This window comes from Cloeon dipterum, chromosome X, assembly GCF_949628265.1.
Source record: "Cloeon dipterum chromosome X, ieCloDipt1.1, whole genome shotgun sequence".
Lineage (NCBI taxonomy): Eukaryota > Metazoa > Arthropoda > Insecta > Ephemeroptera > Baetidae > Cloeon > Cloeon dipterum.
The window spans coordinates 32,055,358-32,068,355 of NC_088790.1; the positions used below are offsets into that span (position 1 = coordinate 32,055,358).

Here is a 12,998-nt window from a genome sequence, read left to right on the forward strand (position 1 = left end):
TTAAACTTATGCTCGGAACTGACGAGTTTTAAATTATTTTTAATCATTTTGCATAAATAAGTGAAATTTATTAGCTAACAAATATTAAATTTTAAGGTTTTTATACTGACGACCAACTCGTTTTTCAGTTCGACAGGCATTAATTATTTTTATGAAAATAAAATACAATTTCATCGAAATGAAACCTTCCGATAAATAGTGTTAGTTAAAAGCAACTGAAATGAAAGTCCAAAAATGGAAACAGTTCTATATAAATAAATTACAATACGGGATTTAATTTGTTTAAAATAAAACTTTTGACCAGATACAATCAGAATCACATGCAAAAAAGGTTTAATTTATTGTGTTCCAAAGAAACTCGTCATCAGCCTAGCAGGATTTTTCTGGAAGCCCTGGATGCATCACTTTTCTTGTCTTCTACTGTTGGTTTTTTAGCCTCGAAAGGTTTCTTCTTGTCTCCTTTTTTCAAAGCACCTTTCTTTTTTCTCTGTGATTTTCCTCGGTTGGTAGCGGCGGGTTTTGGCTCAGTTTTTTCGGGGTTTGTCGTGGTTTCATCGGATTTCTCGGTGCTAACTGAAGATAGCTGGCCTGATCTTACGACGCGAGGCTCTGGTTCTGGATGAGCGGAGGAAAAGGAGCACAGTGCCGCCAAGGCAATTGCAACAAACGCGATCTGTATATAACATTAGAAGGTTCAAAATTAAATTAAAAAGAACTCAAAATAAGCTACCAGGCGCTGGGGAAATAAGATTTTATTGGGGTTTTCATTTCGCTTACAAAAAACACAGCGGCCATTACACTGATGACGTCATCAATGTAATGTCTCTGCTTTCTTTGTCTAACGCGGCGTTAAGTTAAAATTTCTATTATTCCAGCATCTTCTATCTTAAAGATGAGTAAAAAGAGTCACCCAACACCGTTTTCCTCGCTTGATTAACCCATGAAATGTTAAATAATTTATTTGGATTTTGCTACCGATCAGTTAAAACCCGATTATTTGCAGCTAAGCAGTTTTATGCTCGCAGAATCACACTAGAAGTGGATTTAACCCGTTTAAATTCGTTCAAGTAAAAATTTACCAGGGGCTAAAACTAAATAAAAGCAGGTAACCAATAAATACTTACGATGGTAGCTTTCTTCATGGCTCTCTCAGGGTAGACACACCAAAGAGTTATGTTTCGCACGGTCGCAGTCCCCCTTATTTATACCAGTTCGAACAGGATGTAAATGACGTAAATCAGACTGTAAACTAGAGCAGCCGCTTGGGAAAATTTCGGCACAAAAGCAGTGTTTTGAAAAGCAACCGTGGGAAATTTCCGATAGAGGCGAAGTTTCGACGAAACACTCATAAATCATCACAAAAAGCTCCTGTTTTGACGTAGTTTTCAAAATTTGGAAAAACCGATTTTAGGAGAAAAATGGAATCGAAATAAATAACATTATGTGGTGATTTTCTATTTCAATAAATGAAAATTTAACTGACAAATTTTTTCATATTTATGCTGCTGACCAAAAGTGCCCCAAAATCCAATTTTTTCAATTTTCCTGGTTACGCCCTCTTTTTTGAGCAAAGGAAATAAATTAATTGCTTCCGGGGTGAGAGAAATTAAGAAAATTGTATAGCGAAGAAGAACTTTTGAGTCTAGAAAGTTACTTTTTATTTTTCAAAAATTGCATACTGTCGAAAGGGGTGTGTGTTTGGCCTGATTAAAATTCAGCAGTTGATAGTATAGCGTCAAAAAGCTGATTAAATTTCCAGTTTTTTCTTTATGAAGCAAATTTTTCTCAAACTTACTATTTTAAAATACTTAAAGCAAGCCATTGGATAGAAATTGATTTAAATTTGATTTAATTTGTTCAAATTAAAATTTTTGATCACAAGCAATCAAGATAAAATACAATAAAGGTTTCAAGTTGAACAAAAACAAACGGAATTCAGAGATAGTTAATATTTATTCTGTTGCAAACAAAGACACATTCATATCACATATCAGCCTACGCTTGAACTTTGGCAGCCTTGTCTTTCGTTGATTTTTTAACCTCTGAAAGTTTCTTCTTGCCACCTTTTTTTGGACCACCTTTCTTTTTTTCCTCTGATTTTTTTATGATTGGAGTAGCGGCGGGCTCCAGCTCAGTTTTTTCAGTGGTTGGTTGGATTCCATTGAAATTGTCGCTGGTATCTGCACCTCTCCAGCCTGATCTCTTCCTTACGGCGGCGTAGCCGCTCACTTTGTAGACTTGAGGTTCTGGATCCGGCGCCGGATGAGCGGAGGAGAAGGAGCACAGTGCCGCCAAGGCAACCGCGACAAACACCATCTGCGGCACATTTGAAGGCGCAAAATTAAATTAAAATGGAATTATTTGGAAAGAAAAGAGAGCGGCCATTACACTGATGACGTCGCAATGTAATGGATGCTTTCTTTCTCTAACAAAATTCAAATAATGCCTTTCATTTTTGGTTATTCCAGCAATTTCTTTTAAACTAGACATCGTAAAGTCACCGAATGCCATTTTCCTCTCATGAAATTTCGCTGAATTTTGTTAAAATCCGATTGTTTCGTCTCTCTCTCTGCAGCTAAATAGTTTTTCTACAGATTTATGCTCGCAGGAGCACTCTAAAAGTTGATTTAAACCGTTTAAATTCGTTCAAGTAAAAATCTACCGGACTTAAATTAAATAAAAACAGGTAAGCAATAAATACTTACGATAGTAGCTTTCTTCATGGCTCTCTCGTCAGGGTAGACAAACCAAAGAGTTATGTTTTGCACGGCCGCAGTCGCCTTCTTTTATACCAGTTCGAGCAGGATGTAAATCAGACGGAAAGCTAGAGCAGCCACTTGGGAAAATTTCGGCGCTAAATCAGCGTTTTGAAAAGCGGTCGTTGGAAATTCCTGATAGATTCGCAGTTACGCGCCGAAACTCGTAAATTATCACAAAACGTTCATGTTTTGACCTAGTTTTCAAAACTGGGAAAACCGGTTTTAATATTCTGTTTCCATTAAACGTTTAATTTAAATAAAAAAATCAAAATTATCATATCAGTGATGAAAAAACGTTAAATTATTATAGCCGTTTGCGAGAGGGTTCAAACAACGCTGCCAACTCGCAATGTTTTCTTATTTACCTTTAATGTAGTCAAAATTTGGAATTTTATAATTCTTTAACGAGCGCTCGCTGCGAAATTTTATTTTTCTACGCCCGCTAGAAGGCTCAAATTCGGTCGCCACACCGATGGCAGGCCCTCTGATGTATGACGAAACAGCAAAGATCAAGATCCCGTCCATCCGAGGAAAGATTAACGAATTTTCCATTATCTTTATTGTGGAAGTGCAAAAAAACACGTTTTTTAAATTTTAAATCCTTAAGGATTCAGGGGGGTTGATCGGATCGGCTTGAAATCGGTCTCAAAATGATCCCAGATAAACTTTCCATTGGAATTATGCATTGCTTTTCTTTCATTTTCCCCCCTGGAAATTAAGTATGGTTCGTGGAAGTCGAAAAATGTCTAAAATACCCTAAAAAGGGGCTAATTTCAATTGTAACCGAAAATTGATGGTTAATTGTTAAGAAAATCCCTCAAAATGTTACTCTGTCGATGTCTAGCCGACATGGATAGCCGTTTAAATCGAGCTCGAATTGGAATCAACTTTGAAAATCTCGATTTTCGACTTTTGCCAAAATTTGGCACTTCGGAGAAGCGCGGTTTCTCTCAGAATGGTTGGATTTTGCAAAACCGCACACGGCCAGGCCGGCACAACCAAGGCGCATCACATGGTTCAGCAATCGGGGCCCGGCGGCCCACGAGGCCCCAGCCTGGTCCCCAAAACCAAAATATTGTAATGTCCAATTCGCGTTTTATCAACTTCAAAAATTGATAGCTCGGCTCCTGTCGGTCGCACGATCAAAAACCAATGTTGGTTGGACTCCGCCAATGATCGATTATAAAAAAATCAGAATCAAGAGGTTTGAAGTTAAAGAAAAGCAAACGAAATTCAGGTATTTTTCACTTAGGCGCGCGCTTTTTTTATTTTATTATTCTGATACACAAACAAACACATGACATTAGCCTAGGTAAGCTCTGGCAGCCCTGGGTTCTTCATTCGTATTGTCTTTTATTCTATTTTTAGCCTCTGAAAGCTTCTTCTTGCCACCTTTCTTTGGAGCATCTTTCTTCTTTTCCTCTGATTTTTCTGCGTTGGGAGCGACGGTTTTTTCAGGGTTTTCCGTAGTTCCAATGGCTTTCTCGGTGGTAACTGCAGTTCTCGGGCTTGATTTCCTGTAGACTTGAGGCTCTGGTTCTGGTTCCGGCGCCGGATGAGCGGAGGAGAAGGAACAAAGTGTCGCGACGCCAACCGCGACAAACACGATCTGCGACAGAAGGTTCAAAATTACAAAAGTCCAGAATTTTCTTATACTTACCATAGTCTGTTGTTTCATCACAGCTCTCAGGGTTCTAGTTATGAGTTAAATGGCCCCGCAGTCTCCTTCTTTTATACCAGTTCGAACAGGATGTAGATCAGACTGAAAACTAGGGCAGCCGCTTGGGAAATTTCGCCGCAAAAGCAGTTTTTTTTTAAAAGCGATCGTGGGAAAATCCTGTTAGACGAAACACACTGTCGTAAATCATCACAAAACGTTCCTGTTTTGACCTAGTTTTCAAAATTAGGAAAAAGGTTTTAGGAGAGCTATGGAAACGAAATTTTATTATGTTGAATTTCCAAATAAAATGAAAAATTTGAGTTATCAATTGAGTGATGACAAAAAAATGTTATAAGTCATCGATAAGCAATATGTTCTACAATTTGCAATGATAACAATTAAATATCTATTGTTAAAGGGAGATGAGAGTGATTTTTTATTTCTAAATATCCCAAACACCAATCCCAGCCGGGTAAAACCTGCGACTTCCGTTTCAAAGTTGCCATTTTCTAGGTTTCCTTTTTCCATGTACCGAAAACTTTCATTTTGTCACGTGGTACGTTGGCTAAATTTGTGGTTGAAACCTTCTAATGATGTTGAACTAATATTGAAAAATAATAAATATTTCTTGGCTTGCTCGGTCTGTACTTTGGACTCAAAATTATTATTTGACGAGATCATTTCAAAATTTTTCTTATAACAATATTGTTAAAATTCCAAGTTATTTTCGTCTGGTGAAAAATCTCAGATTACAAATGAAAATTTAATATGCATCAGGAGAACGTTTTCTTACTGAATTTCCTGGCTAGACAATATTTCGAGGACCCGCCGTCATCACATGATATTTGCCATGTCAAAAACCAAAAAGTTAAATTTATATTTTAGTCCATTAAAATTTATTTTCTCTTTTGTTTGTTAATTTTATTATATTTAATATTAAAAAAGAATATTGAAATATTACAAGGTTCTCCGCTTTAGATAAAAACAATTTTCTTTTATAAGTGAACTGGAGGATTCTTTATTTTTCAAATTAAATCTGTCTCAAGATCACTTTTTAGTAACAAAAAATATCAATAATAATAATAGATAGAAAGGTCAAATTACAAAAATTTCTGATTCAGCAACAACCAATTAAATTAATACATTGAAGGGCAAATGAGCCTATCCTCTGCATCTTTCCTCCACACAATAATCAATCCGTGCTTCCAACTCCATTCAAAGTAGCCCCAATCACACAAACAGTCACACAACTGCAAAAACAAAATTATGACAAAATTAACTGTGTGCAATTGGAATGGCTAATGAGCTTTTTACCTTTCTCACAGCTTCAGCTTTACTTTGTAGCACACTTTTCGCTCGTGTTTCTTCCTGGCGTTTGCAGAGGCGAAGGATTTCGAGCACATGGAACATTCTGCATTGCTTTGTGGACCTCCAGATGAATAACTGTGTTCTTCGAACCGTGCCCTGTGCTGTCGTTTTTTTCCCCAGGCGCGATGTTTCCTTTCCGATTCTTCCTCTCGGAATTCAGGGTCTTCTGCGAGATCCTTGATGTCTTCCACAGATGCTGAGTCTATTAAAACGTAGAAAATATTTCAAAATAGTTCCAAATAAACTGTGTATTTTTAAATGCGGCAGATTTTCAGTTAAAATGAAAATAAAAAAGGGCCAGAGAGAAAAATTGGTCTCTTATCTATCATGCATTATAACGACAAAATTGAGCCTTCAAAATTTACCGAGTACCGAGCAGCTCAGACTTTCTTAAACACAACTAAAAATTAAATCTATATACTGATTTCATTAGCAAAAATCAGGCATGAACCCAAAATTATGTAAAATAAAATTAATATGAGACGCTCTCATACTTCGCAACGGCTGTTTCGTTCCCGCAGACCTTTAAAAAAAATTCAGTCGTGCAACTGGAAAACGTGCGCCTGCACTCCTCTCATTATCAGTCAGAGTGCGAACAAACAACGAAAAATTGACCAGCCCGGGTGCCACTCGAAATCTCCCTTCTCCAGCCAAAGAATTCCACCCTTTCTTATCTGAGTAATTTTTAAAAGAGGAGACAAATTCTTCAAATTTTACGAATAAATTCATAGAAGGAAAATCACAAATGTGTGTACCTGCTTGAGGTTCCTCAGACTCACACTCCTCGTCCTCGCTCATTGAAAAGAATCGGGTATCGTTTTTGTTCATCTCGCTTATTAACTTGCTTCAAAATTGGAAATGCACAAGGTTGTGGACTGTATGGTTTTTATGCGACCAACGAATGAACGTCCTGCTGCTTCTGTTGGGATTATAGCAATGTTCTTTCAACAAGCTTCTAAATGAACCTTGCACTCAGGTCTCATTCAACAAAACTTAGGAATTTTATTTGTAATACATAACAAATATTTATCGGTTCCTGCTCTGCCCTTTGATTCCCTCTACTGTTCGCTGTTTACAAATTTTATTTACCAAAAGTAACAAACAAAATTATTAAAATTATCTTGGTTTAACTTTGCTACTTTTATTGATGTGAATTAGTATGTGTATAAATGAACATACATAGAAGAAATCAAGCCCATTTAAATTTGGTTTAACCGAAGAGTCATCCCCTCAAATCTAAACCCTAAAAAAATAAACAACAATACCAGGGGAATATTTTTAATTGGAACAAGACATGATTTATAATATACCAAAATATTGTTCCGGTTTTTCCTTTTACAAATAATAATTATGCCCCGCACCAAAAAACCCAAAAAACCAGGCTGGAAATTTAAAGAGTGGTGTTGTTCTTAGTTTTCGAACATTTCCAGCATTTTCCACATTTCATTTTTCCATTTTTTGTATTCTTTGCACCTCCAAATCTCAGGTTCTTACCTTCACAAATGCAAAAACTACCCACCGCTAGACTCATCTCAATCTTCCTTGACTAGCTAAATGATTTAGGGGGTGCCTATCTTCAACCCCTAATCGCTACAATATTTTAAAAACTTTGGAAAACGCGATTTTTGTATAAAAGTTTTAGCTGGGGGTTAAAGGGGTGGATGGTTTGCACCCCCTAAGCTCTTCAGCTAGTCAGGGTAGGTTGAGACGTGTCTAGGAGTGCTTAGTTTTTGCAATTTGGATGGTTAGAACCCGAGATTTGAAGGTGCATAAAACCCAAAAAATCTGGAAATGTGATTAATTTGTTTCTTTTTTAAATTTTAAATTGCAATCTCTCGAAAATTAATAGTAAAATATAATTTTAATATTATAAAATTTTATCCTGATTTTTATAGGTATGGCGAGAGGTAATGTTCTTATTTTAAAAAGGAAAAACCGGAATTTCTTTTTAACCGGCAACGATTAAAATATTTATGGTTCCGTGTGAGAAACCGGAAATTGACTGGATTAATCCGGCTTCGTTTTTGAGTGGGTAAAAAGTAAAAATTAATAAATTATTTCGTGAAAAATTGTAAGAAAAAAAACTCAATTCAGAAACGTGATTAAGCAAGAAAAGCAGATTAGGTAAATGGGGTTCAATTTGTATTTTGATCACAAATAAATAGAATCAAATTCAAAGAAGGTTTGGTGCTACAAGGAAAAAAACAAACGAAATTCAGAGATTTCACACTTGGGCGCGCGTTTGTTTATTCTATTCCGAAGAAAAACATCATGAGACTATCTTGTGTACGATCCTGGCAGCCCTGATGGGTTCATCCCTGTCCTTGTCTTTTGTTTTGTTAGCCTCTGAAAGTTTCTTCTTGCCACCTTTTCTTGGAGCACCTTTCTTTTTTTTCCTCTGATTTTTCATCTACGTTGGTAGCAGCGGGTTTTGGCTGCGTTTCCTGGGTTTCACTGGGATTCTTGCTGGGATCTGAAGATCTCTGGCCTGTTATTATGTATTGAGGCTCTGGTTCCGGACGAACTCTTTCAGGGTACTTTCGGGGAAATTCGGTCGCTTTAAATACTTTAGTTGGTTAGTGGAGTCTAATGGTGGATTGTTTTTACATTTCTGATGGCTTTAGCTCAAGATTTGGAGGTTCCAAAGAAACCAAAAAATTGAAAAAATTGCATTTTCTTCACATTTCGTTATTTTTGCAACTCCAAATATCGGCTTCTAAGCATCACAAGTGCAAAAACTACCCATTGTTGGACTCCTTTCAACCTTTTCTGAGCAGCTAAAGGGTTTAGAAGGTGCTTACCACCATCCCCGTTTCAACCCCATTGCTACAATTTTGATAAAAAGTGACCGCCGTTGCTGCCGCAGCTCTGTTGCATCTTTAAAGCTGTATAAGACAACTTAAGGGTGGTGGGAAAGCACCCCAAAACCCTTTGGCTGCTCAGAAAAAGTTAAGACGAGTTTCGAAATTTGCGGTTCAACCGGAACCAAATATTTTTAACCACGTCTGCGGTTGTGGTTTGCGTTTTTTTTTTGTACCAAAACCGCAACCGCACAGTGCTCTAAATCATAAAGCGCATTTTTTTTAAAAATACAAGAATTTTACATAAGAAAATGTAATTTCGTCGATGTGAATATTGTGAATCGGACCGTTGATAAATTATGAAAATTACAACAAACTGAAATAATTGGTCCAAAAACAATTGAAACGAGCACTTTGGTTGTTTAAAATCAAAAATTTGCTCACAAATAAATAGAATCAAATTCAAAGAAGGTTTGAAGTGTAAGAAAATCAAATGAAATTCAGAGATTGCTTTATTGTTTATTCTGTTTCAAGCTGCAGTTATAGGTTTGTTATAAGTAGGTTTGTTGGATATTACTGGTCTTTTAGCCGCTCTTCCTTTCTTCTCCAGGGACTTCTTAGCACCTTTCTTTTTTCCGTCTGATTTTTCTTCGTTTGTAGCGGGTTTTGGCTCAGTTTTTTCAGGCTTTGGCTGGGTTTCAGTAGAATTCTTGCTGGGATCTGAAGATCTCTGGCCTGTTATTATGTATTGAGGCTCTGGTTCTGGTTCCGGCGCCGGATGAGCGGAGGAGAAGGAGCACAGTGCCGCCAAGGCAACCGCAACAAACACGATCTGTGGGCCATTTCAAGGTTCAAAATTATATTAAAAATAAAAACACTGGACAAATATGATTTTTTTGGGGGGCTTTTTCTTCGCTTTGTTACAAATACTTGTAATTGAGGCAACGCGTAAATTGTGTAAAATAATTAAATTAATTCGATTCTATATTTTTCGTGCGAGATTTGATTAAATATGGAAAGAAAACACAGTGGCCCCATTACACTGATGACGTCACAATATAATGGCTGTACATTAATTAAAAAATTCCAATGCCTTTTATTTTTAGTTCTTTCAGCTGTTTTTTTAACTATAGGGATATTTGAGGTCTTTGAGGAGTAAAAAAGCTACGGCCGAAGGCCTTTTTCCTCTCATAAGAACCCCTCAAATATTAAATAATAGGTCTCTCGATTTTGCTTGGAGAAGAAGCACACAAATGTATTTGTTTACATTCGTTAAAAAACAATAGAGAGTTTTCACTCAAGCAAAAATCTACCGGACTGAATCTAAAAAAAGCAGGTATTACCAATGAATACTTACGATTGTAGCTTTGTTCATGGCTCTCTCAGGGTAGACAAATCAAAGAGTTATGAGTTGCACGGCCGCAGTCCCCTTCTTTTATACCATTTTTAAAAGTAGAGCAGCCGCTTGGGAAAATTCGGCAATCAGCGTTTTGAAAAGCGATCGAAGGAAATTCCTGGATACGCCGAAACACTCGTAAATCATCACGAAACGTGCAAAACATGACCTTCTTGTTTTGATGTAGTTTTCTAAATTTGGAAAAACCGGCGTCAGGGTTTTACCTGCGACGATATATTACGATCCAACGTCATTCTTTCTAATAAAACTCGACCACTCGTCGTATAGGCCTTTTCCTACTTTTACCTGAAAAATTACTGATGAACCCCGATTAATGCGCATGCGCACAGGGGAGTGCAACGCGCGTTGCACTCACGGCGAATTAATATAGTCAGAAGCCCGAAAACCATCAAGTGGCACGTACAGCACGCAAGCTGCTCTGCTATCCACCAACCAACCAACCAACGATTCCTTTGAGCGATCGGATTTCAAGCTCCTATATTTCAATTTATTTAATGTAAGTTTTTGTGCACATTTATTAATTTCTTCTATCGAGCTGATTCTAATTATTAATTTCGCGTCCTTCTGGCGAAATAAATCATGATTTCCAATTTGTTGCGGTTTGGTTTTGCGGATTAATTATTTTGTCTCTCTTACTGCAACATGGCGCATGATTTATTTCGCAAGAAGTGAACTTTATTAGCTCACAATTGCGACGATAAGGATCAAAATCAAGCTAAAAAATCTTTGACGAACCGAAAATTTTTGTAAAATCTGTGGTTAACTAACTGAAATTGGCCAAACAAATTTAAGTAAGCACTTTTATTTATTCAAATTTCATTAAATTTGTTTTAAATAAAAATTTTGATTATAAATAAGCAGAATCAAAAGCAAGAAGGATAAAGAAAACAAATTAAAATGAAATTCAGTGATTTGTTTATTCTGTTTCAAACAAACACATATCATGGGCTTGTAGGTGCATCAGTAGTGGTGGTGGTGGTAGTTGGAGCTGGTTTCCTCTTCTTCTGAATAGGTTTTTGCTTCTTTGCATTTTTCACCTTTTTCACCTTGGCAGCTGCTTTTGGAGGAGTTTCCTTCGGTTTTTCTACTTTCGCACTGGGTTTTTCCTCAGCTTTTTCAGAGATTTCCATGTTATTTGATTTCTCGCTGGCATCTGGATTTCTCGGCTTTGATCCTACCATGCGAGGCTCTGGTTCTGGTTCAGCGGAGGAGAAGGTGCACAGTGCCGCGAAGGCAACCGCAACAAACACGATCTGAGACATTAGAAGGATCAAAATTCAATTAAAAAGGACGCAAAGAGGTTCCAAATGCTGGAAAAATGTGAATGTTTGGGGTTTTCCTTCGTTTATCCGAAATTTGGAAGAAATAATCACAGTCTGGCTTGTATTTAATATCAGCGGTCATTACACTGATGACGTCACAATGTAATGCCTGGTTTTTTCTCTAACGCGGCGTCTTTAGTTAAATTTTCTATTATTCCAGCATTTTCTTTTAACTACTTATATTTTAAGGAGTCTTCGAACTCCTTTTTCCTCTCATAAGAACCCTACTTGTTAAATATTTCTCTCGATTTATCCGCAAAAAGAAAAACCTTAGAGTTTTCGCTCAAGAAACTAAATAAAAACCAGTAACAATTATACTTACGATTGTAGCTTTGTTCATTGCAAACCAAATGAAAGAGTGAGGTGGCATGGCCGGAGTCTCCCTATTTTATACAGTTCCGTGACAGGACGTTGAAAAGGCTGCAAAGTAGAGCAGCCTTGCAAAAATTGGCAGTGTTTCGAAAAATCGACGTGCTTCTTCCTGTTGCTCATTGCCGCAGGACACTCGCAAATCGTCACAAAACGTGCAATATACAGGCTTCTAGAATATTCACGTCGCACTAAATTTCGTCCAATAGCACACCTTTACGCTGCCACCTGGCGATACAGGTTAAAAAGCATTCTAGTTGGTAGCGAGAAGGCGCCACACTGCCGTTAGACCGTTCGATGGCACATCAGGCTGATTTAAAATGGTTTAAAATACGCGGGAATAAAATTATTAGATCGGCACGCCTCCTTTTCGACGCTTCCGATTGGCCGATGGACTGTCTCTTTTAATTTCGACGCCATATTTACTTCTGACCGGCGGGAAAACCAAAAACAGATCGCAACCCGGCCCCTGGTGGGAATTGCGACTGCGCAGAAGGTTTTGATTCGAATCACGCATGCGCAGTGATGAGTTTCAGCCTCCCTGTGAAATTAAAAAGCGATCTGAACATACTGCGCATGATTGAGATGCGCACAAGTTTACTGCGCAGCTTCAAAATGGGCGAATTTTTCAAGTTGACTAATTTAACTAAAAATAAGTTATGTCTCCTAATTGGCCTCCATTATTTCTGACTATCAGGAGTAAAATTTATGTCCCTTAGAACTTTTCAGGATATTTTTTTAAAACACTCAAATTCAGGAAAGGGCTCCTAAACAGGGCCCTCTTTATATCTTGTTCCATATTATTCACTGGCTTAATTTGATTTCCGTTCTGTTGCAGGTGAGTTGAGCTACCGTATATTTTTGTGCAGCTGAGGAAAAGTGAGTCCTTTAATGTCGGACGGTCAAAGGGCCGCGGCAAGAACCAACGCGCAGACGGCAACCAGACCCCCGGTGATATTAATTAATTAATTAATGCATCACACAACAACTATTGTCTCGACGATCAGGCGCTGGAAGGACCGAAGGCGCGCGCAGCGCCAAGCGCGTGAAGTGGACATATTTAAAAAAAAAGAAGAATATATAATATTTCGTTGAAAATAAATTTTGTGGACCGTTGATAAATTATAAAATTAATAATTACAACTGAAATAGGATCAAAAAATACTTATACTTTGATGCAATTTGATTTAATTTGTTTAAAATATATTTTTTCATAGATAGAATTAAATACAATAAAGGTTTGAATTTTAGGAAAAACAAACGGAATTCAGAGATTTCGCACTTTGGCGCGCGTTTGTTTAT

The 12,998-nt window shown here is 37.3% G+C and overlaps 2 protein-coding genes across 2 annotated transcripts in view; one reads left to right on the plus strand and one right to left on the minus strand.

Moving 5' to 3' along the window:
* Positions 1–12,998, plus strand: part of LOC135946710 (uncharacterized) — a 244,670-nt gene that overhangs the window by 23,734 nt on the left and 207,938 nt on the right. The gene's annotated exons all lie outside the window — the stretch shown is intronic.
* On the minus strand, positions 10,904–11,775 carry LOC135946979 (histone H1, early embryonic-like). The gene is made up of 2 exons (XM_065495516.1): positions 11,650–11,775; positions 10,904–11,258 (listed from the first exon to the last, which is right to left on the minus strand). Exons 1-2 carry the CDS (start codon positions 11,695–11,697, stop codon positions 10,947–10,949), a joined length of 360 nt encoding a protein of 119 aa, XP_065351588.1. The 5' UTR covers positions 11,698–11,775; the 3' UTR covers positions 10,904–10,946.

Bases quoted from the DNA above. Each gene is read 5' to 3' on its own strand.
- LOC135946979 (XM_065495516.1), bottom strand. From the start codon at position 11,697: ATGCCACCTCACTCTTTCATTTGGTTTGCAATGAACAAAGCTACAATC. The intron at 11,259-11,649 runs GTAAGTATAATT...CTAATGTCTCAG, and splicing joins CAATGAACAAAGCTACAATC to ATCGTGTTTGTTGCGGTTGC.